This window comes from Oryctolagus cuniculus, chromosome 16 (assembly GCF_051225735.1).
Source record: "Oryctolagus cuniculus isolate XC-2025 breed Fujian yellow rabbit chromosome 16, ASM5122573v1, whole genome shotgun sequence".
Taxonomy (NCBI): Eukaryota; Metazoa; Chordata; class Mammalia; order Lagomorpha; family Leporidae; genus Oryctolagus; species Oryctolagus cuniculus.
In genome coordinates this window covers 55730343-55743417 of record NC_142882.1, presented here as the reverse complement: position 1 = coordinate 55743417, position 13075 = coordinate 55730343, and the positions used below count along the sequence as shown (strand labels likewise).

At 43.6% G+C, this 13075-nt stretch overlaps 1 protein-coding gene across 5 annotated transcripts in view; it reads left to right on the top strand.

Annotated features, from left to right (window-relative positions):
• Positions 1-226: 226 nt before the first annotated feature.
• Positions 227-13075, top strand: part of HIBADH (3-hydroxyisobutyrate dehydrogenase) — a 250045-nt gene continuing 237196 nt past the window's right edge. For all 5 annotated transcript variants that reach the window (XM_089316030.1, XM_070059685.2, XM_002713730.6 and 2 more), the window contains exon 1: positions 227-379. In XM_089316030.1, coding sequence (XP_089172156.1) covers positions 289-379 — 91 coding nt within the window. In that variant the 5' untranslated portion in view covers positions 227-288. The remainder of the gene's footprint in view (positions 380-13075) is intronic.

Sequence of the window (13075 nt, the reverse complement as noted above, 5' to 3'; positions counted from 1 at the left end):
GCTATGTGCCTCCTATTGGTGTTACGCGAAGCCGCAGCGGACTTGGAAGCTCTGATTGGCTAGCTCCTCTGTCCGTAAGGGGATTGACGGACCCTGTCCAGCCGGGCCGCACCCCTCGACGCTGCGCCCCTCCCATCGCGGGCGGGCGCCCGCTCTGAGAGGCAAGAGCGCGTGCGTGCGCGCTCCCACGCCGCGGCTGTGTCCGCCTGCTCCGCTGCGCACACTCGCAGTCAGTGGGTCCCGCCGGGAGGTGGCGGAGGTCGCCGCGGGAGGCGGGGCGGGGGCAGCATGGCAGCCTCCTTATGGCTCCGAGGAGCCGCCTCCGGCCTCCGATACTGGAGCCAGCGGCCGCGGCCAGCAGCTGCCAGCCTTGCAGTGGGTAAGGACCTTCTGCCTCCTCCCTCCGGCCCTGCCCCGGCCGCCTGCCTCTCGCGCCCGGCCGCCGGGGCGGTCCTGTCACGGGACGTTCCGTGGTTGGGTTGGGGTGTGAAACCCGAAGGCCTGACCTCCTCTGCGGCCGCCGCTGGTGCCCCCCAGTCCCGACCGCAAGAACAGGATTCAGCGCCCTTTTGAGGTCCCAGGAAGGGGCGGGGAAGAGCTTGCGGCGAAGGAAAGAGTGTTTGGGTCCGAGGACGCGTGAAGGCCTTGCAGCGCCCCCGGGGCAGCGGGGCCGGACTGGGGACTAAGCACCTGAGGGGGTGGTCCGGCTTCACCACGCTGTGCCGACGCCGCGGCACCGTAGGTCAGCCCGGAGAAGTTTGCAGTGACCCTGGGTCAGTGAGGTGGGCTCCCCCCCAACCCCGACCTGCCACCGTGCGACCTGCCAGGTTGCTCGCCAGAACGCCGCCGTCAGAGTTGGTAGTCCCCCAGACACCAGAGTAAGTTTCACAGCCCGGCCACGGACTTCGGGCAGGGACAGGTTTTAGAACTGCGAGGACATAGTTGGAGACGGAATCCAGGCATTTTTCATAAGAGGAACCCGAGAAGTGAATCTAGACCCACGGGGTCTAGAAAGTAGTGCTAATTCTTTCTGGGTCCCCCACTTTTCTGCCACACCTGGATGCCTGTTGGACTGAAAAGGTGGCTGACTTGCGGGACACCGCCTGCTGTCTCCCTGTGAAAGTTTGCGAATGTCAGCCATGCAGTGTTTGGAAAATGGCACTCAGAGTTAAAAACAAACAAACAAAAAATAATAAAAAACCCACCCTTGGTATGTTTTTCCAAAATTTTTGCTTAAAAGGATTTGAGTTCTTCAACAGTTCTCCAGCCTCCCCCCCCCCCCCCCCCCAGTAAAACCTGTGTATTTCCTTAATGATTTTGAGAGGAGCAGACACCACGTGTTGGAGGGAAACAGATGTCCAATACAGGATCGCAGTCAAAAGACACTCGTAGACCGTGCCAAGAGTTGTCACCACTATTTGAGCTGCAGAAACTGCCTCCCACTTTGGCGACATTTAAGCTAAAAATCCCATCTGTGAGCTTACACAGTGCTAAAGGTTTCTCCATGGGTGCCTAGGTCTCAGAATTGATTAGCAGCAGGAGATGCGTTTGCTGTTGAGTGGCTTCACTAGGTGTTCTGATGATGTCTAATGAAGCCTTGTGGGCCTTTTGGAGTTCATGGTTCTGGGGTGGATGAGTCTGGGGCCCAAGGTCATGTGTGCCTCTGTGAACTGGGAGGACCCACCTCCCAGGGCTGGTTACATGGCTTTGACAAAGGACCTTGCTCTTCAGGTTCTTTGTTCCAAAGATGTTGTAAGAATATAGATTGAGGGTAAATGTGAGAGAGTTCTTTGGTGATGAAGTGTTTCAAACTTGTGTTTGTGGGATTGTTTTTAATGTTTCTGTTAGGGTTAGTTTACACAAAATGTTAACTTTTTTGGATGTTGGAGTCAATAGAAAAAAATCTACACTGAAGTTTGGAGTTTAGGGACATTAATAAAAAGTCATGCTCAAATAGCAGCATTTAGTGCCCTGAGTTTTCTGAGGTAGTTGGCTCTGTTGTATATTTAAGATGCTTAAATATTGTGGGTGAATGATTTATTATTTAAAAAATGAGACCTGAAAGTTATCACTCAATAGCACATCTTAATTTGAAAAGACTTAAAACATCAACCAGGAAATAGAAAAATGAGAAATAGAAATAATTATATGTATATTATTATTTGATCACTCATTTAATAAAATTAATCATTTTAAAAGGTAATTAAATTTAATTTTAGACTTCTTTGTATGAAGGAGAACACTCTGGTTTAGGCTGTCTATAGTTGTGAAAAATAGTTTGTTTCAGGTCATCTTAAAATGGTCCCTGACAGCAGGTAGGGTGGAAAAATTAACCAGCACCAAGTATGGAAATAAGTACAGATTTTTAAATTATGACCCTTTTTTATATGTATGAAATCTGCTTTCAAAGCAGCATAGCTTATAGCATAAGTCAAAGATATATAATGGTATTTTTGACTTTTTCATTACCTTCTAGGATTCTGAAAAGAAGTACATGGAACTAAAAATTGACCTTAGGAAATTACATAAGAGGCATATCGATTATTAAAATAATTTGACCCAAACAATAAAGGTCTTTATAGAGTAAGTCATTATTTTAGTAACTTAGCATTAAAGCAGAGAGAGTGCTTAATAGGCTTTGATGCTGTATATACAGTCTCATCTCATGAAGTAATGAGAAAATGTATTCAAAAGAGTGGAAAGGCTATGCAAAATATTGATAGTAATTGTTTTTGTGTAGTGAGGTTAACTTTTTCCTTTATGACTTTGTACTTTTTCATACTTTCCAATTTTCTACTGAACGTACATCGTTTTGATTAGAAAAAAGCTTTGAAAATGTAAATTAATTTATTATCAGTTTTTGCGTTTTGAAACTTTGATTTTTGGTAGCACTTGGGGTTGCCTAAAAATGGATAACTTTGCTCCTGTTACATTGGAGAAGGAGGTCATGTTCTGTAAATTTGGAAACTGATGTTGTTGAATTTTCTAGCTAGTTTGTTTACCCATCAACCGGTACCACCTTTGTAGTATGTTGACATTTCTCCTGGCTGGATTATATCTGTGTTCTAACATTGTTTCCAAATACTACTGTCGGACTTACTTAAAGGAAGATGCATTACTTAGTTTTCAAAGTTTTTAGAGTAATAATGATGCCATTATACTGTTTTGAATTTCTGCCCCTGCAGGATCAAATCCTGCATCAGCCAAGCACTCCTGATGTCTCACCTTAACTAGAAGCTGTCTTCCCAGATGCAGGGCGTCTGCTAAAGGCATTCATACCTCTTTTGCTTTGGTTTGTTCTTGTAACTGACTAGGCAGAAGGGGAAAGTTGGCACCGGACTCATCCCATAGTGCTCCTGCTTGACCATTGTTAGTAAAATAGCTAATATTTTTGACTGTCATGTGCCAGGCACCTTTTTAACAGTTTATAAACATTATGTGAAGTAATCTTTACAATAACCTGTGAAGGTAGGTACTCTTGTTGATAGAACTTAAAGTCCAGGGAAGTTGCTTGTTGCTTCAAGGTCATGTATCTAAGTGACTTACCTGAATAGGAACCTAGTTAGGCCTTCTAAACTCAAGAAAAGATTTTAAATATTATCCCCTTCAACAAGTTACTGCTTCTCTTTTGGCTTCAGATCATCTACTTCTGTGACCCTTTCTCTGACTTTGCCAAGCAAGGGTGAATGAAGAAAACTTGACTGGTGAGTCATGCTGGCCCCAGTCAGCGTTGGCCTCATTGCCCTTCACCTGCTCAGTGTCAGCCACAAATATCAGCGCTCTGCCTCATCTCTAGGGCCTCATCACTGGAACTGCTTTTCCTACTGAGGCAGTAGAAGCAGAACTAGGCCTCTGGTTGCTGTGACCTGCTCAGTGACTCTTGTTTTGACCTTTGAGGGCTTTGCCCTCCTCACTACACGTAGTCCCTTGGTTCCTTCTTATTTTCTCTGGATACGTAGTCATACTTTCTTGTTTCTTCATTTCATTGTCTCTCTAGGTCTGTCTGTATCTGTCCTCAAACTCAGTTATAATCAGGAATTTCACTGGTGCCTCTGATGGCGTCCTAATACCGTTTTTCTCAGCCTCCTGTTCTGATGCTGATAATCCTTTGCTTATGTGTATTTTCCCCAGCTGCCACTTAGGTAGCGATACTGGGAGTCACAAAAGTTTGTAGATCAGATACAATGCTTTCATTAATTTCTTATCCATTCCCTGTTGCATTTTCAGGTTTCCTATAGCTTTTCCAGATCATTGATTTAGACCTGGCAACCCCTGAACCAGTCGTTTGACAGAGACGGCTTCATCCTGTGTGGGTTTAGACAGTTTGGAAGCTGACTCTGAATCTGGAAGGAAAGGGTACTGAAGAGCCGTCCTGCAATGTGCAGTGCTAGCTGCAAGCACTTGGCTTTGCTGGATCCGCTTTCCACCCTAGTTACTCTGTGATTACTTCACAGTGGCTTTTGTCCCCATCTGCCCACTTGATGAACCTTCTCTAGTTAGTCATTATTCATTCACATAACACTTATTAAACACTCACTGTGTGCCAGTTCATTTATTTCATTGTATTATAAAAGTGGTTATAAAAGTTGCAAGCACGTGGTAAAAATTCAAAAGTTTATAAAATAAGAAGTGAGACTTTTCTTCAAATCTTACCCATTAATCCATCTGCCCAGATGTAGCTTTGGTTTCTTATGTATCCATACAGAAAATCAGGAAAAGTTATACAGATGTGATTTTTCTAATAGATGTATTTTATACTAACATATAGTGTTCTACCTCTTACCTTTTTTACTTAATAACTTATCCTCGAGATTTTCTCCTACTTTTAGATAGTTATGTCATAATATTTTAAACATCTGTGTAATATTTCATTGTACTGGGGCTGGTAGTGTGGCATAGACAGTGTATGTTGTTGCCTGTGCCACCAGCATTCCATATGGGTGCCGATTTGAGTCCTGACAGCTCCTCTTCTGATCTAGCTCCCTGCTCAAGGCCTGGGAAAATCAGCGGAAGATGGCCCAAGTGCTTGGGCCTCTGCCACCTGTGTGGGAGACCTGGGTGAATTTCCTGGCTGCTTGGCTTCGGCCTGGCCCAGCCCTGGCTGCTGTGGCCATCTGAGGAGTAAACCAGCAGAGGAAGATCTTTATTGCTCTCTCTTTCAAATAAATAAATAAATCTTAAAAAATAGAAATACAGACCCTTAAAAAATATTTGTGTTGACTTACTGTGAATTATCAGCTGCCCTATTAGTGTATATTTAGTTAGTATGAATTAAGTATCCTATTAATAAATACTTATTGGCCGGCGCCGTGGCTCACTAGGCTAATCCTCTGCCTGTGACGCCGGCACACCGGGTTCTAGTCCTGGTCGGGGCGCCGGATTCTGTCCTGGTTGCTCCTCTTCCAGTCCAGCTCTCTGCTGTGGCCCAGGAGGGCAGTGGAGGATGGCCCAAGTCCTTGGGCCCTGCACCCGCATGGGAGACTAGGAGAAGCACCTGGCTCCTGGCTTCGGATCAGCGCAGCGCCGGCCTTAGTGGCTATTGGAGGGTGAACCAACGGTAAAGGAAGACCTTTCTCTCTGTCTCTCTTTCACTGTCCACTCTGTCAAAAAAAAAAAAAAAAAGATTACTTATTTGCAGTGTTTCTGTCATTATACCAAGTGCTCTACTAAGCTATTTATTTATTTATGTATTTATTTATTTTTGACAGGCAGAGTTAGTGAGAGAGAAAGAGACAGAGAGAAAGGTCTTCCTTTCCATTGGTTCACCCCCTAAATGGCCCCTACAGCCGGCACGCTGCGCCGATCCGAAGCCAGGAACCAGGTGTTTCCTCCTGGTTTCCCATGGGGGTGCAGGGCCCAAGTACTTGGGCCATCCTCCATTGCCTTCCCGGGTCACAACAGAGAGCTGGACTGGAAGAGGAGCAACCGGGACAGAATCTGGTGCCCCAACCGGGACTAGAACCCCGGTGTGCTGGTGCCACAGGCGGAGGATTAGCCAAGTGAGCCGCGGCGCTGGCCTCTACTAAGCTATTTTAAAGTATATTATCAAAAAATTCATAAAAAGTATATTATAAAAAGGCTGCATGGATTTCAAAAATTTTTCTGTACCAAAATAAATGTATCCTATTAAAATTTTTTTAAAAATATTATTTTAATTCTAGTCCATTTTCCATGGACTTTTTGAGATTCTTTTTTATGTTTGTGTTGTTCATAGTTTAATGTGGCCCATAGTTGAGCACTTTTTTTTTATAAGATTTTTTATTTATTTTAAAGTCAGTTACAGAGGGAGAGACATTCACTGGTTGCCCACAATGGCCAGAGCTGAGCCAGGAGCTTAATTTGCATCTCCCATGTGGGTGGCAAGGGCCCAAGTATTTGGGCCATCTTCAGCTGCTTTCTCAGGCCATTAGCAGGGAGCTGGATTGGAAGTGGAGCAGCTGGGACATGTACTGGTGCCCATGTGGGATGTTGGTGTCACAGGCAATGACTTTACCCACTACACAATGCCAGCCCCAGCACCTGTTTTTGTAAATAGTTTTGGAGCACAGCCACATCTACTTGTTCATGTGTTTATGGTTGCTTTGAAACGAAAATGGACGAGTGGAATGGTTGTGACAGAGGCCCTGTGATTTGCAAAGCTGAAAAAAATTACCTGATCCTTTAAAGTTTGTTGACTCCTCATCTAGAAGTGGAATTGCTGAGTTAAAGAGTATTCATATTTTAGCCGGCGCCGTGGCTCAATAGGCTAATCCTCCACCTTGCGGCGCCGGCACACCGGGTTCTAGTCCCGGTTGGGGCGCCGGATTCTGTCCCGGTTGCCCCTCTTCCAGGCCAGCTCTCTGCTATGGCCAGGGAGTGCAGTGGAGGATGGCCCAAGTCCTTGGGCCCTGCACCCCATGGGAGACCAGGAGAAGCACCTGGCTCCTGGCTCCTGCCATCGGATCAGCGCGGTGCGCCGGCTGCAGCGGCGGCCATTGGAGGGTGAACCAACGGCAAAGGAAGACCTTTCTCTCTCTGTCTCTCTCTCTCACTGTCCACTCTGCCTGTCAAAAATAAAAAAAAAAAAAAGAGTATTCATATTTTAAACTTTAAAGTAATTTTTTACAAGTTGCCATCCAAAAGGTTAACGTGATATAGTTGTATAATTCTGTACTTGTGTGAGAGTACGTTTTCATCAGTCCTTTGTTTTCAATAGTTTTTATCAAAGCAACAAAAAAGTATCTATCTGATAAGTGAAAAATGGTATCACATTGCTTTGTTTTGCATTTCTCTAAACTATGACAAATTGAGTATATTTTCAAAGTTTTTTTGGGGGTAATTCACATATTTTCTGTTAATTGTCATTTTGTAATTTTTGCATTATTCATGTTTTTCTTCTAGATTGTGAAGTTATTTGCACATGAAGTAGCTCTATTTCTGTCATGGTTGGAAGCATTTTTCTGAGTTATTTGTATTTTGTTATTTCTGACTTTTTAGAATTAATTTATTTGAGAGGTAGAGTAATAAAGAGGGGGAGATGGAAAGAGAGAGGTCTCCTTTCTGCTGGTTCATTCCCCAAATGGCTATGACAACAAGTTCTGGGCCAGGCTGAACAAGAGCCTGTAACTCCATCCTAGTCTCCCATGTGGTAAGGGCCTAAGCACTTGAGCCATCATCTGCTAGCCTCCCAAGATACATCAGCAGGAAGCTGGATAAGAAGCAGAGCAGGCAGGGGTGGGTATTGCAAGTGGTGGCTTAACCTGCTACGCCACACTTGCCTCCACCATCTGTGATATTTTTCTTTCATATAGATATGCTAACTTTATTTCTCCTTGTTTTATTATAAAAGACATCAAAGTATTGAAAAAATGCTACATGAACATTCATATATTCTTTGCTTAGAGGCAGCAGTTGTTAACATTTTGCCACATTTATTTTATAGCTTCCTACATACATATACCACCTGCATTATTTGAAAGTAGATTGCACACATGATAGTTGAACCCTAATATTTCAGCATTAATCTCCTGAGAATTAGGACACTTTTCCATGTGACCAAACTACTATCATTGCACCTAAGACAGTTAGCAATAATTCTATCATTTACTATATAGCTCATATTCAAAGTTTCATAACTTTCTGTGGATAAAGGCTTTTTTTTTTTTTTAAGATTTATTTATTTGAGTTACAGAAAGAGAAGGAGAGACAGAGAAAGAGAGATCTTCCATCTCGTGGTTCACTCCTCAAATAGTTGCAACGGCCCAGGCTGGGTTAGGCTGAAGCCAGGAGCTAGGAGCTTCTTCTGGGTCTCCCATGTGGGCGGCAGGGCCCCAAGGACCTGTGCCATCTTCTGTTGCTTTTCCCAGGCTCATTAGCAGGGAACTGGATGGGAAATGGAGCAGCCAGTACTTCAACAAGTACCCATATGGGATGCCTGCACTGCAGGCGGCAGCTTAACCTGCTGTGCCACAGCACTGACGCCTACAGCTTTTTCTTGGAATCAGGATTCATATGAGGTTTGCATTTATATTTGGTTATCAGTTTAGTATTTTTAGTTGGAAACTGTTTCTCTCTTTTTAAAGATTTATTTGTTTGAAAGTGTTGCACAGTGAGAGGAGGAGACAGAGATCTTCCATCCATTATTGATTCACTTTCCAAATGGTCGCAATGGCCAGTACCAGCCAGGCCAGACAGGATCTCCCACGTGAGAGTACTTGGCCAAGTACTTGGGCCAACTTCTGCTGCTTTCCGAGGCATATTAGCAGGGAACTGGATCAGAAGCGCGACAACTGGGATTCAAACCAGTGCTCATGCGGGGTGCCGGCATTGCAGGCAGTGGTGTAACCCACTGTGCCACAATGCTTGCTCCTCTTTTTTGTTTTTAAATTGTTCTGTGTTTTGTCTTGAATATTTCCTATTGCTGTGTCTTTAAGGTGATTAGTCTTTTCTTCCTTACTGTCTATTCTGTTAATCTTCCAGTGTAACTTGCTTCACCCATATCATATCATAGATTTCCTCTAGAGAAATTTGATTTATAGTTTTAAAAATACCTTCTGTATTGATACTTCAGGCTGTGTGGACTACAGTTATTTTTAATGTCCTTGTCTTGTGACTCTAAAATTTGCATTGGTTGTTTTTGTCTTCTCAGTGTACACAAAGCCTTTGGCTTCAGTCTCTATCTCATTGGGTGATTTTATCACCTTCCACAGTTTCAGCTCTCATTTTGAAACACATGGTTACAGAACATGCCTGTTCTTCTCATTCTATTTCTAAAGCTTTGGTCGTATTCTTTCTAAAAGTCTGTTGGACATCTTTCGACTCACTGAGAGCTTGTGGTTACCCTGTTTAAGAGGAGAGCCGATTCTCCTTTTTACTTTCTTTCCTTAGGCTGTTGATATCACTCTTCCCTTGCTGTCATTTTTGACCTGTCCCTTACTTTAGTCCATAGTCTATTCTGTAGGTAACTTTTTTTGTTTGTCTTTGAAATAGTTTTCATTCTTTTCACCTAGCTCCCACCCTTTATTAACTGTGGCCTTGCTGCAGATGGAACGGTTGTGTTGTCTCCTCCCCGCCACTCATCTGTTGTAATCCTGACACTGAACATGATGGTATGGGGTGGGAGCTCTGGGAGCAAATGAGATCATGAGCATAGAGCTCTCCTGAATGGGATTAGTGCCCCTGTAAGAAGAGCTACAGGAGATCGTCCTTTCTCTCTGCTCTCTCTCTGGTGGAGATTTGAGAAAATGGCTGTTTTTAAATCAGAAGTGAGCACTTAGCAGACTTCTTTTGGCTGCTTCCTTGTGGACTTCCTGGTGAATGTTTATGCTGCCTGGGCTGTGGTGAGTTTGTTTTGGCAGCCTGAACTATCCAAGATTTAGAGTGTCACTGTCACTTCTGTATTGGTTGTCTTGTCTCTAGTTCCTCTGTCATGCCCTGCTGCCTCATTTCTGTCTGTAAAATGTAAGTCTGATCATTTTATTTCTCTTGCTTTGTCCTTCAATAACTTACTTAGTACCTACAAAATAAGTCAAATTGTTTAGTGTGGATCCCAGCCTTCCACTTTATGATCACATTATTTCTCTCGGTCTGAATCTCCTGCTGTTTTCTTTCTTTGTATATTCTTCAGGAAAAGTGGAGGGCACCATCACACAGTGGTTACAAGTAAAGAATCTAGAGTCAGACTGGCTGGATTTGAACTTGGATATCAGGACTTAGTAAAGTACAAATGAGTAAAGTCGTGGGCATTTTCCTTAAACTGGCTGTTGAGTTTTCAGCTGATAGGCCTAATAGTAGTGTATTATGACAGTACTCTTTATTAAGTACTTGTATAGCTTCTGGCTTGTTATACAACTATGATAATATTTACTGTTACTGTTCATTTCTTTTTGTCCTTTGTAGTGCCCTGCATATGATCCTGTTCCTTTTTCTCTGTAGCATTTCCTTCCTTCTTTCCCACCTATCCATTTGACATCCTGCCCATCCTAGAATACCTGGGTCAGATGCTACCTTCAGGTTCCTAAACCTGAATGTTCTCTGTCTCAGCATTGTTTTTTATTTTTATTTTTATTTTTTATTTTTGACAGGCAGAGTGGACAGTGAGAGAGAGAGACAGAGAGAAAGGTCTTCCTTTGCCGTTGGTTCACCCTCCAATGGCCGCCGCGGCTGGCGCGCTGCGGCCGGTGCACCGTGCTGATCCGATGGCAGGAGCCAGGTGCTTTTCCTGGTCTCCCATGGGGTGCAGGGCCCAAGCACCTGGGCCATCCTCCACCGCACTCCCTGGCCACAGCAGAGGGCTGGCCTGGAAGAGGGGCAACCGGGACAGAATCCGGCGCCCCGACTGGGACTAGAACCCGGTGTGCCGGCGCCGCTAGGCGGAGGATTAGCCTAGTGAGCCCCGGCGCCGGCCTCAGCATTGTTTTATTATATGTATCCGTAACTGTCTTGTTTGAGAGTTTGTACACATAAATTATGTCCTTTTGGACTGTTGAAGACAAAAGTATGTGTCCCATTTGTGACCATGGCGTCTGACATGGCAGTACTGTTGAGTGTGTGAATGAATTTTGTTTCCACGTCGCTGTACTTAGTAAGTGTTTTGCCGACAATTAGTTGCCTGTTGAATTTACAGCCTTTAAAATATAGTGTTCCTACTTTCACATGTTTTCAGATTGTTAAGTATATGCCTTTCCAACCTTAATGCAGTCATCTGGCACAGTAGTGCTGTTTTTCTCTCAGGCTGTCATTGTTAGTTTGCTTATGAGCACTCGTTAGCATTCTCTTTACAAAGTGTTTGAGTGCTTCTCATTCTGTTTACTATCAACATAAAATTCCAGTTAGGTGTCACTGCTGTCTTTGAAACTCTCCTGGGCCAGAAAGTCAGAAGACAAAGAACTCGTGTATACCCAGAGTATTAAACTTAGCCTTGTAAGGTAATACTGCACAGGAATGACACATTTAATACAAGTGTTAGAGTCCATCATCAGGTCAAAAAAGAATGATGTATGCTTTTAGCTCAAGAAAACCTCTGTTTCTCAAGCGGTAGAGTATCAAGTACTTTGCTTTTAGGAAATCTTATGACAGTCAGATTAGGTTCAAGGAAGAGCAGGGATCAATCAGTAGAGGACTTGAAACTTAAAAGGGTGGCTATGATTAATTGTTTTGTTACACACTTTTCAAACTGGAGTCCTTGAAAGAATGAGGTAAAATAAAGCCAGGAAATGAAAGGACAAGTGGAATTATTTCTCTCTCTTTTTTTTTTTTTCCCCCTGAACTATGAGCTTTTGGAGGGCAGGGTACATGTCTGTCTTGTGTTTCTCTCTGCACTCTGTCATGGTACCTTTGCAGGAAGTATTTGGCAGTCAAGTTCTAAATTGAGAAACTGAGAAATTGCATCCAGTGTTATTCCCATGATGATACAAAGGGTCCTCACTCTCAAAAGCATTATTTTGAATTGTGTGCCCCAATGTGATTTTGAAAAGCCTTTTATAAAAAAGAAAATAGATAAAACAGATGCTGTTTAATTCCTTTTGTTTTGGTAAATGGAAATCTCTCTTTCCTAAAAGCACAAAGTTATTAGAACATGATGCTGATCTTATTGCCCTTTTTACTCAAAACCTGCGGAAGCATTCCCCTTCCCCCAGGTCCGTGTTTATGAACTAGTGATTTCTGGTTGGAATTTAGTCTCCTAGGTTGAAAGATTTTATTACGGGCCGGTATTGTGGTGTTAGAGGGTAAAACCGTTGCCTGCGATGCTGGCATTCCTGATCTAGCTCTCTGCTGGTTGTCTGGAAGAAGCAGTTGAAGATGGCCCAAGTGCTTGGGCTCTTACCATCCACGTGGATGAGCCAGTTGAAGCTTCTGGCTCCTGGCTTCCAAAATTCATTCACACACTCACATTGCGGCCAGCTGGGGAGTGAACCAGCAGGTAGAAGATATCTATTTATCTCTCTCACTCTTTTTCTCCCTCCCCGTCTCTCCAATTCTCTCTTTAACTCTGATTTTCAAATAAATTAATTAATTTTAAAAATTCTTTTACTTTCTTAACACCATTGGAGAGGATTATTACTATAATCATGGGAGTGGGAAGGTAAAATTTCCCATTCCTAGACCCAAAGATTTGAAGATACTTCAAAAAGTTTGTGGAAAATGGAATTAAAATATAACTTTAAAAATTTAAAAGGTAAGGGTAAAAAAATTGAAATCTATCCAGGGAAGAGTTTTCAGAATATTCCTGAAAATCCATATTATGGGGGGCAGTGCTATGGCACAGCAGGTTAAGCCACTACCTGCAGCACTGGCATCCCATATGGGTGCTGGTCCAAGTCTCAGCTATTCCACCTCTGATCCAGCTTCCTGCTTGTGTGCCTGGGAAAGCAGCAGACAATGGCTCAAGTGCTTAGGCCCCTGCACCCACGTGACCTAGAAGAAACTACTGCCTTCAGTGTGGCCCGGCCCCAGCCATTTGGGTAGTGAACCAGCATATGGAAGATCTCTCTGTCTCTCCCTCTCCCCTTCTACCTTTCAAATAAATAAAATAAATCTTAAAGAAATTAGAGTATTAGGGACGGATGCTGTGGCGCAGTAGGTTAAATCCTTGGCC